The sequence below is a fragment of the Peromyscus leucopus genome, chromosome 9 (genome assembly GCF_004664715.2).
Source record: "Peromyscus leucopus breed LL Stock chromosome 9, UCI_PerLeu_2.1, whole genome shotgun sequence".
In the NCBI taxonomy this organism is placed as follows: Eukaryota; Metazoa; Chordata; class Mammalia; order Rodentia; family Cricetidae; genus Peromyscus; species Peromyscus leucopus.
In genome coordinates, this window is record NC_051070.1 from 63,966,632 (window position 1) to 63,978,736 (window position 12,105).

A 12,105-nucleotide genomic window follows, 5' to 3' on the forward strand; every position below is an offset into this window, starting at 1 on the left:
ACATGCACCTAATCCCTGCTCCAGGGAAACTGAGGCAGGAATATTGTGATTTGGGGGGCAGCATGGGCGAAATGTGAACAAAGTATTAGGAAAAGGGTAAGGAATCTTGAAAATGAAATTTGGAAAAATGAAAAATAGTTGTTAACCAGTAGGTAAGGTAAGCTGCTGTTGTACAATGGGCAAACCGTTGGTAATTGAGGGATACATCTTAACAATAGACTACCTAATGCATACTGCTGGCAAGTGGGTTGTTCGTGTAGAACATGATGACAAGCTCTTACCTCACTAATATTCAAGACAAAATTCCAAGAATTAAAGAGTAGAGGAAAAGAAAACTTAAAAAGGTGGGTTTTTTGGTAAAAAATACTAAATTTTTTATGACCTAGAGTTTTATATATATCACATATAAATCCTGTTTAGGACACAGATGAATGCTGATTATAAAGGAAAATAATTGAGAAATTAGGATACATTCCTAGCAAGGACTTCACAGCAGCAGAAACAAATGTCTGGTAATCTGTGAGCAGACTCGGGCATTTTCCAAGAACACTACCAAGGGCGCCAAAGGCCGAGGGAGCAAGAGATGGGCGTTCAGAGTTCCTGTGTTGGTGGGCAGGACTGGAACTTTAAGCTACATTGTCTAGATTAGAGATTATCTGTAACAGCTCATGTGGCATGTCCCATGGCCCAGCAAGTCAGCTTGCAAGTATAAGCCCTGGAGGAACTTGTGTCGAGTGTAGGTGACAGACAGTTCAACGTAATTCTGATCTTCAGAACAGATGCTGGAAATGACATAAAAGTTTCTCTTAAGAGATGAGATTTTTAAAGAAATATGTAGTGTATTCTATTCACACAATATGGACCTACTAGGAAGTGAAATGAATGGTCCGTGGCTACATTCTTCCATATGGATGAATTAGAAATATAGTGTTGAATGAAGACAGTAAACCGCCGAGAACAACCTGTGGACTATCCAAGAGGAAGCCAATGTCTAAGAACCAGTGAACTAATAAACAAGTTCCTCTGAGTGGGCTGAAGTAGGGGGATGAGATGGGGCAGCATGTGGGAATTAGTGATGACAGAGTTGTTTTGGACAGCATGTTCTACTGTCCCCATACAAAGTTGCTGCCAATTTGAACAAGACAATTCTTTGGGGGATAGTTGATTCTTGAATGTTTGTTTTATTATCCAGCTAAATCGTAAATATATTTGGAGTGTTTCAAATATAGCACAAGAAATCAGGGGCAGGGCTTCAAGCTCCCCTTGGGAAGATAGTCATGGCAGTTTTTATCAAGAAGCTGGAAGTAGGGTGGGGGACTTGCAGGTGGTGAGTATATTCACTGGTGGATTCATGGGTGTGTAACTATGCCAAATAAATTGGGTTTTACACTCTCAATATCTTTTAAGCACATGTACATTATGGTCCTAGTAAAGCTGTAGAGACCAAAAGCCAGGAAGAACTTGAAGCCGGTCCTTCTCCTCATACCCCTTCCAAAGGCCAGCTTCCCATGCTGGGGGCCTGGGAATGTGAGTCTATGTCTCTTCCAGATGAATAATGACTCCTGTGTACTCCCCACCCCAAGAAAACTATGTGAGTTATCTGCTCTCCATTGCTGAGTGAATCCAGTTTTTCAAGGGGTATCAGATACTGTATTATCTGAGTTGTCTGGAATTAGTATAGGCTGAATGCATTTTAGAGTGTGTGATATTGAGATGGGTGAGAAGTTGAAGGTCAAGATAAATACCTGTTCCTTTGCCATAAGCATGATCTGTCTTCCCAGCCTCATGGCTGGAACAAGTCCCCGTGGGTTCTATGTGTACTTCCTGACATGAAGTTATTCTTGCATGCTAGACGGTGTATTGAGGCGCAGGTCCACAAAGGAAGAACAGCGCAGCAGCAAGAGGCCACGTCTGGAAACCCGCTCTGCAGGCCGGGCTACACTGCAGTAACCTGTGTGCTTTCTTACCCCACCTCTCAAATTCAGCCTGTGGGTTTGGGAATGACTGAAAAGCTTTTTACGGGGCTGAATTCTAGTTAGCCTATGAGTGATCTTACCAAGGACCTTTTTATTTTAGATGTGTTTCTCAGCACGCAGTGTGTTCTTTCATTACATTAAATGGTGTAGCAATAGTTTGAGACCAATATAAGACCAACAGGACCTATTGCTGTTTATCCAGACTCTGTGCAGCCAGTTTCAAAAGGGCTCATTCACAGGAGGGGATCTTCTTTTGACAAACAGTAATTCCTTTGGATTACAAGGATACTAATCAGTAAACTGCTGCAGGGAAAAAAATGACATGGCCATCTTTCAAGGCTCCATGTATAGCTAACCAAAAGGCTGCATTGTACTAAGTCCTGCTAGCCAGAGCTTGCTGAAATCAGATCGGCTCCAAGTTGCTGTGCCCATTCTTCATTTGAAGTGTGTTTTATGAGTGGCCTAGACATTTAGATCAGCGGAGCCATGCCGTGGCAGCATGTGCCAGGTCCTGAATTTCCTCCTGAGCACCACAAACAAATAAAATGTCAACCTCACCTAAATGTGTTGTTGTTGGTGGTTGTTGTTGATGATGAAGATAAAGGTGTTGTAGGGTCTTGCTCTGTAGCCCAATCTCACCTCAGAAATCACCACGTAGTCCAGACTGGTCTGGAGCTCATAGCTGGTCTTCCTGCCTCATTCAGTCTCCTGCACGCTGGGTTCAGAGGCATGCACCACCATGCCCATCCTCTCCTAATATCTTTGCTATGTAGGTTCACAGTCACTTGTTGGACCAGAGTACAGTTATGTCACTGATTTGGGTAGCAACCGGAAGAGAGTACAACTCTCAGGCAGTTCAGCTGTTTGAAGTCCCTGACTCCTGAGGTCACAAAGGGTGAGCCTCAAATTAGATTGTGGTTTGGGACTGGGAAGATGGCTCAGTCAGGAAAGCACTTGCCTTTCAAGCATGAGGACCCGAGTTCAATCCCCTGCAGAACAGAAACAAACAGCCTAGGTACAGTGGCAAGCACCTGTAGCCCCAGCATTTTAGAGGCATCTCAGGCTTGCTGACTGGCCAACCTAGCCTACTTGGTGAGTTCTTGACCAATGCATTCTGTCTCAAAAAATCGGGTGGGTAGCCCCCGAGGAACAACAGCTCAAGTTTTTCCATGTGAGCACTCACACATACCCCTGCACATACACACAGACTTCGATCATGATGTGAATGGGGAAGAACCATTTGCATGTGGAACATTGAGACTATTTAGAATTCTTCCTCTGTATACCACCTCCTACATAACTCTCCATCCATGTAACTAACAACAGTGTCATATGGCTTTGACTTTGGAAGAGAAGGCCTTTTAACATTTGCAAACCCCAGAAATACTCAGTCTTAAAAATAAACATAGCCAGGGGCTGAGGAGATGGCTCAGAGGTTAACAGCATTTGTTTCTTTTAAAGAGGTCTCAGGTTCAGTTCCCAGCACCCACATAGTGGTTCTAGGAGACCCGATGCCCTCTTCTGACCTCGTCACATACACACAAGCAGGCAAAACACATGAATAAATCTAATCAAGATTTTAAAAGATAAACAGATCCATCCTTAATTATGCCTTGTGAGTTCTCTCTTTTTATTTGCTGAGAAACTTCTAGAAAATGAGTCCACAGATGAAAGTACCTTGGGGGGGGGGTGACTGACCCTTGGATGGGAGGGTCCTCATGTCTCTAGGAGCGATTGGTTTTGCCTTTTCTTCTGCCCCTTCACAGCATCATGGGGTGTCGTGGATCCTCCCACTAGCCTTTCAGACCAGGAGAGACCAGAGCCCTCATCATGGAGCAGCAGCCTGCACAGGTATAGGACATGAAAAGGGAGTGTGAACAGCATGAAAAGTAAGGAATGCTGCTCTAAAGACCACCAGTTAAGTCTTTACTGTTATCAATATAAAACTCTGAGACTGCCCACTGTCAGGGTTCTTGGTTGTAGCCATGCATGCCTTAAGTTCTTGGATTATTTTTTTTAACTAATACTGCATCTATGCCAACTAGGTTCTCGGTCAAGCAACAAATATTTACTTAGTCTCCCTTTCCTCTCTGACCACATCCCAAATGGATCACAAAGATCTCTCCAACCTTCCTTCCCTCAACTCATTCCATTGTCCCAGCCTCCAATACCAGCAGGCATTCCATTGTCCCAGCCTCCAATACCAGCAGGCATTTCCTGGGAACACACCAGTGAGCAGGCCAGGGAAATTTTCCTACCAAGCAACACAACAGCTATGACACTTCCCTAGAATCCAGAGAGGAAAAAGAAACTGAGAAACAAAACAGCCACCCAACAAAGACAAAACCAGATATCAACACCTAGAACTATGTCATCTCAATCCCAGATGCCTGGTTGTTCTGTAAAAACATTAACAGCCAGGACATATGTCTCCACTAGAGCCTAGAAACTACCACAGCAGGTACCAAATATTCCAACATAGCTGAATCACATGAAAAAGACCGTGAAACTGCCTGTATGGAAATGATAAAGTTCCTTAAAGAGGAACTGAATTAACCCCTTAAAGAAATCTAGGAAAATACAGTGTAAGAAAATGAATAAAACTGTTCAAGACCTGAAAATGGAAATAGAATCAATAAAACCCAAACTGAGGGAAATCTGAGAATGAAAATTTTAGGAATTTGAACAGGAACTACAGATGCAAATATCACCAACAGAATACAAGAGATGGAAGAGACACTCTCGGGTGTTGAACATATGATAGAAGAAATGGATACACTCACTGGTCAAAGAAAATGTTAAATCTGAAAAACTCCCAACATATAATAGCAGGAAATCTGAGACACTATGGGGAGGAAAAAAAAAACAGATCCAAGAATAATAGGAATAGAGGAAGAAGAAGAAAACCAGTTCAAAGGCCCAGAAAATATTTTCAACAAAATCAGAAAAGAAAATTTTCCTAACCTAAGGGAGGTGCCTATAAAGGTACAAGAAGCCTGTAGAACACCAAATAGATTGGACCAGAAAGAAAGTCCCCTTAGCACATAATAATGAAAACACTAAACACGAAGAACAAAGAAAATATTAAAAGATGCAAAGGGAAAAGATCAAGTGCCATATAAAGACAGATCTATTAGAATTAACCTGACTTCTCAATGGAGACTCTAAAATCCAGAAGAGCCTGTACTGCAGTCTCTAAGAGACTATAGACGCCAGCCCAAACTTATACCCAGCAAAGCTTTCAGTCACCATAGATGATATTCCACGATAAAGTCAAATGCAAGCAATATTTATCCACAAATCCAGCCCTACAGAAGGGGCTAGAAGGAAAACTACAACCTAAGGAGGTTAACTACAACCATGAAAACACAAGGGTAAATAATCCAAGACCTGAAAAATCAAAAGAAAGGGAACACACAGGATCTCTCTCTCCCCCCCACTACACACCACTACCACCATCAACAACAACGGCACCACCAACAACAACGAAATAAGACTCAACAATCATTGGTCATTGATATCTCTCAACATCAATGGTCTCAATTCCCCAATAAAAAGACACAGATTAAGAGAATGGATAGGAAAGCAGGATCCATCCTTCTGCTGCATCCAAGAAACACACTTCAAAATCAAGGCTAGACATTACCTCAGGGTAAAGGATTGGAAAAGATATCCCAAGTAAATGGACCTAAGAAGCAAGCTAGTGTAGCCATTTAATAGCTAACAAAATAGACTTCAAACCAAAACTAATCAGAAGAGATAGGGAAGGACATGAAATACTCATTAAAGGAAAACTCCACCAGAAAGACATTTCAATTCTTAACACCTATGCCTCCAAACACCAGGACACCCAAGTTTGTAAAAGAAACACTACTACAGCTTAAATCAAATATTGACCTGAACATACTGATAGTGGGAGACTTCAATACCCCATTCTCACCAATAGACTGGTCATCCAGACAAAAACTAAACAGAAATACTGGAGCTAAAAGACCTTATAAACCAAACAGACATAACAGATATTTACAGAACATTTCATGCAAACACAAATAAAATATACCTTCTGCTCTGCACCTCATGGAGCTTTCTCAAAACTGACCACATACTCACACAACTCAAGTCTCAACAGATACAAGAAAATTGAAACAACACCCTGTATCCTTTCAGATCAGCAGGGATTAAAGCTAGATATCAGCAACAAGAAACAACAGAAAGCTTACAAACTTGGTGGAAAATGAACAGCTCTCTACTAAATGAAAAACGGGTCAAGATAGAAATTAAAGACTTTCTATGATTGAAATGAAAATAAAAAGACAACACACCCAAACTTATGGTACACAATGAAAGAGGTTCTAAGAGGCAAGTTCATAGCACTAAGTGCCTACATTTAAAAAACTGGAGAAATTTCATACTAGCATCTTAACATCACACCTGAAGGCTCTAGAACAAAAAAAAAAAAAGAAAGAAAGAAATCATACCCCAAAAGAGTAGATGACAAGAAATAATCAAACTCGGCTGAAATCAATAAGAATAGAAACAAAGAGTAACAATACAAAAAAAAAATCATGGAAAGAGTTGTTTTTTTGAGAAAATAAGACTGACAAATGCTTATCCAAATTAATTAAAGGCAAAGATAGAATATCCAAATTGTCAAAATCAGAAATGAAAAGGGGGACATAACACACACTGAGGAAATTCAGATAATCATAAGGACATACTTTAAAAAACCTGTACTCCATCAAAATGGAAAATCTATAAGAAATGGATAATTTTCTCAATAAGTACCAGTTACCAAAGTTAAATCAAGATCAGATAAGCAATTTAAACAGACCCCCAGTGTGTGGTGATATATTGTGTCCCTCAATATATTGTGCACCATAATAAAGCTTATCTGAGGATCAGAAGAAAAAGCCAGCCACTATATTAAACATAGAAGTCAGGCAATGGTAGCACATGCTAGCATTCGGGAGGCAGAGATTCATCCGGATCTCTGCAAGTTCAAGGCCACACTAAGGAACAGAGCCAGGCATGGTGACACATGCCTTTAATCCCAGCACTAACCATAGAGATCTGGAGGTCTGTACAGACAGACAGGAAGTGATGTAGCTGAGCAGAGAGAGGAAGTGAGATGCAGAACAGAAAGGCATATAGGCATGGGTATACAGGAAGTAGGTCTCTTTGAGGATTTCTAAGTAGTAAGAACATGGCTGGCTTCTTTCTGCTTTTCTGATCTCTCAGTTTTTACCCCAATATCTGGCTCCAGGTTTTTATTAATAAGACCGTTTAGCAATGTGTCTTATACTAGTGAAACAGAACCAGCCTTTAGAAATCTCCCAACCAAAAATAGCCCAGGGCCAAATGGTGTTCACACAGAATTTTACAGACTTTCAAGGAAGAGTTAACCCCAATACTCCTCAAATTATTCCACTAAATGGAAACAGAAGGAACATTGTCCAAATCATTTTATGAGGTTACAGTTACCCTGATGCCCAAACCACACAAAGATGCAATAAAGAAAGAATTACTGATCAATTTCCCTTAGGAACACAGATGCAAAAATACTTCCTAAAATACACAAAAACTGAATCAAAGAACATATCAAAAAGATCATCCTCTGGGCAATGGTGGCACACACCTTTAGTCCCAGCACCCGGGAGGTAGAGGCAGGCAGATCTCAGTGAGTTTGAAGCCAGCCTGGTCTACAACATGAGTTCCAGGACAGCCAAGATTTAGGGATGCTTCAATATATATATTGACAAATGTAATCCACTTATAAACAAACTGAAAGATGAAAACCACATGATCATTCCATTGCTTGCACAAAAAAGATCTATGACAAAAATCAACACTACCATTTCATGATAAAAGTCCTGGAGAGATTAGGGATACAAGAGACATATTTCAACGAAAAACTAGACACACTGAACCTGACAGAGGAGAAAGTGGGGAACAGCCTTGAACTCGTTGGCACAGAAGAGTTTCTGAACAAACTCCATTAACTCAGGCACCTCAAAGCTGCCTCCACAGTGATACACTTCCTCCAACAAGCCATATCCACTCCAACAAAGCCACACCTCCTAAGAGTGCTTCTCCAAATGAGCTTATGGGAGCCAATTGCATTCTAACAGCGAGTCCCCTGATCCTTCTGTCTCTCTCTCCCCAGTGCTGGGATTACAAGCATGCACCATTATGCCTGGCATTTTTACATGGGTTCTGAGGATCAAACTTGGGTCTCTAGGTTTGCAAGGCAAGTGCTTTACCAACTGAGCCATTCCCCTAGCTCCGTTCTCAGTTTTCTCTCTCAGTTCAATGAAGTTATCTTTCAGAGACTTGCTGAGAAAGGATGCGTGGTGATTAGATGTTCCCAAGCTCACCACTTCTCATCCGACCCTCACAGCTTGGTGGTTCATAGACAGCTGCCACTGTCAGGTCCACAGCTGCAGTCTCACTTGGGAAATCTCAGAAATCCCGGGGAAATGTGAAGTATGTGTGTGCTACTGAAAGGTGATGTTCCGTATGGGAGGAGAAGCCCCACCTTAGCCAACTAGCAAGACTCCACTCACCTTCCCTGACAGGTGGAAAGCCACATTTCAGATGAATATCGGCCAGGAAGTCATCTATCTTTCTTGACTAAAGTTGCTGCCAGAGTGACAGGCAAACCCCAGTTCCTGCCTGTGCTCCCTGGGGATTAGCCAGAATTAGAAAAGCAGGCAGACATCCACCTTTGTTCTCTAAAGAGCCTTTCAATTCTCCTGCAGTGTCCCAGCTTCCCGAAAGAGAGCTATATCCTGTCTGTCCGTCTTTTCATAGTATTTTGTTCTGCCTTCTCATTGGTTGTAAACCCAAACACGTGACTGCCTCGTCACTGTCTGTATGTACAGTCCCCCAGGTCTTAAAGGCATATGTCTCCAATGCTGGCTGTATCCCTGAACACACAGAGATCTATGGGATTAAAGGCGTGTGCCACCACCGCCACACTCTGTCTATGGCTCTAATAGCTCTGACCCCCGGGCAACTTTATTTATTAACATACAATCAAAATCACATTTCAGTACAATTAGAATACCACCACATTTCCCCTTTTCTATTTTAATAAAAAGAAAAAAAAAGCAAAAGGTTATAACTAACAAAAGAAAAACTATATACAAAAGTACAATAACTATATACAATATATACAAGTAATAAATACCTAAACAGGTATTTGACAAATCAGAGAAAATAATTCCATTATCTATCCTATTTTGGTAAATCCAAGATGTATCTAATGCACTTTCTATCCTAATTAATTTTCAACTATAACTAATTAATCTTCAACCATAACTAACTAATCTTCAACTCCCTCAGAGACCCAAGAAGGGCTGGGGGTGGATCCTGGGGCCTCCCAGGCATACACCAGTGATCTACATCTTGACAGCCCTACCCACTTTACCTCCCTTAGTTCCTGTGGTGTCTCCAAGCAGGGTTCCTGGCTCTTGTTACACACATGGTCAAACAGCCAGTTTAATTCTTGTGTATGTCTATGCCTTTCCTATAACTAAATATCGTCTTCCTGCATGGATAGATTATAAACTGTTTGCTTCTGTGGCTGCTTGTTGAGTCACAGCTAAGGTTTTTCTAACGTTAAATACTTGTTTAGTCAGGGTAGTAAAGTCCTGATGCAAAAAGGGAAGGCTTGCTAATTCTGGAACAAGCATTCATGTGGAGCACTGACATCAGCTGGCTTAGCTGTAAGGGACTCCAGATGTCCTGGGTGCCATCATTTTCCATTACTGGAGACCATCCTGGGCATGGCTAGGGTGCGGCCACATCCACCAGATGCCCTTTGCATCAACCAGAAACTTCGAGAACAGCAGGGCCCTCACCCTGAGTGGTGTGGTTGGTTGGATAGCCCTTGTTCAAAAGCAGTGGATGAATCCACCCACCCCATCTGTGTGGCCATCTTTTCAGGTCTTCTCTAGGTGTGATTGCTCACTCAGGCTGGGCTCTAAGACCCTGATGGTGGCTGTGGCTTGTTCCTTTGTCTCTCTGATCTTCAGGCAAATTTTATTAGGGTACACAATATATCACCACAAGGAAGAACTCGCCCTCCCCTCTTAAACCGACATTGGGACAGACCTCTCTATAGCAAACTGTTAACGTTGTGGAGTAGCCTCCCCCGAGTCCTTGCCCTCTTCTCTGTTGATGGTCCTTCAGCAGGGACACAGACCTCTTTGTTTTAGTCTCCACCACGTGATAACCCCTCAGTATCTGAAGATGGCCATTGTGTTCCATCATCCCATGACAGCCTCCCACCCGTTCTGAAGACTCACTGTGTCAGTATGCAGAGGTCTGCACGTGACTGTAAAGGACTTGTCACATCAGGGGTTTAATTTTACAACACAAAGTAGGGGTCATTTCCAACTCAGACAAGGAGATGGGGCCTCGGCATAACTGACTTAATCACTGTTGGATAATAATTGACAGGGCAACACCTAAACCTACTGCTCCAGATTCCTAATCTGCAGGGAGTCCGGACTTTTTTTTTGTCCAGTCTCTCCCTCTGACACCATCTACAGTCTTATGAGGAACTGTTTCCTGTGAGAGAGACATCCATGGTCCCAAGTTTTACCTTTCCGGTTTTCACCCTTGTCTTAGTCACTGCTCTGTTGCCGTGGAGACACCATGACCACCGCAATGCTTATAAAAGAACGCATTGAATTGGTGGCTCACTTATGGTTTCAGAGGTTTAGTCCATGTTCATCATGGTCGGAGCATGGCAGCAGGTAGGTATGGTGCTAGAGAAATATTTAATAGCTACATCCTGGTCCATGGGCTAAGAGGAGAGAGAGAGATAGAGAGAGATAGAGACAGAGTGACATAAAGACAGTCAGAGACAGAGAGAGATACAGAGACAGAGACTGGGGTTGGCATGGCTTTTGAAACCTCAGAGCCCACCCCCAGTGACATACTTCCTCCAATAAGGCCATGCTTAAGCCTTTTCAAATAGTGCCACACCCTGATGACTAAGCATTCAAATATATGAGCCAATGGGGGCCATTCAAACCTTGGCAACTCTATTCACCAAATGGCTTTGCAAGTTCCTCCCATCGGGAGGTAGGGCTGATTTCTCCACCCTTGACTTTGGGTTCAACAGCAAGAGGCAGAAATGACCTGATCCAGTTCTGATCGCGGGTCCCTACAGGCGTTTCCTTATTCCTTTCCTTTAAAAATTCTTTTTTGAGACGGGATCTCGTTACACACAATGGCAGAGCCAGGCTGGCTGGAACCTCCTCCTTCAGCCTCGAGAGTGGAGGGCAGCAGTGAGGCATCATGGGACCTGCTTCTCCATTCATTCATTTGTGCAGCTGCCGCCAGTGAACACTCAAGCACAGCCTTGGCTACGGACCTAGAAAGCTTTCCTGGGTGTGACGTTACCATACCTTGGGAAACTTACTGTGTGGTTCTTACTCAACTTTCAACAAGGGTAGACCTCCCTTAGCCCGCCCTGTTCCTGGCCCTTCCTTCCCCGAATGCCTGGGCTGGCTTCCTCAGCATCCTTGTCTTCACTCATTTACAAACCAAAAGCTTGGGAAATGCTTCCCACTCTTAACGGCCAAGCCCCCCTGGGTCCCCACAGCCTTTACCCACTGGACATCGCATCTTCTCACTCGACGCCGGAGGCCCAGCCGCCAGGTTCTTGGTTCCCTCAGCCTTGGTCCAACGCTGACTCTGCCCCTGCCTTTGCTCCCCAGGTTCCTCTCACACCCACTCTGTCTCTTGCTTGCTTGATGTCCCTCTCTTAGGAACCCTCATCTCCCACACCCAGAGGGCCAGTTCTCAGCTCCCACAGACTAAACAGCCAGGGGCAGCCCCCTCAGAGGGGTCTGGCCACTGGCTAGACAAGTATGGGTGTACAGGAGGCAAGTGACCCGGGTCTAGACATGAAATTACTGCAAGAGTCCAAGTGCCCGGCGACAGAGCCTGGCAGGCGTCCGAGTCACCACAAGTCCTTGTTAGAGTACCCCTGAAGAAGCAGAAACTTGAAGGTTTACGGTTCTCCACTCTATTTCTTCCTATTTTTAGTTTTTAGAGTGCTGGGAGGAACTCAGGGCCTCCTGCATGCCAAGCCAGTCCTCTGCCTCAGTGGACC

General features: G+C 43.3%; 1 protein-coding gene across 1 annotated transcript in view; it reads left to right on the forward strand.

The window, feature by feature from the left end:
• Cdadc1 (cytidine and dCMP deaminase domain containing 1) overlaps positions 1-2,539 on the forward strand; it is a 32,363-nt gene extending 29,824 nt beyond the window's left edge. The window contains exon 10 of the mRNA XM_028870377.2: positions 1,853-2,539. Coding sequence (XP_028726210.1) covers positions 1,853-1,950 — 98 coding nt within the window. The 3' untranslated portion in view covers positions 1,951-2,539. The remainder of the gene's footprint in view (positions 1-1,852) is intronic.
• The last annotated feature ends 9,566 nt before the right edge of the window (positions 2,540-12,105 follow it).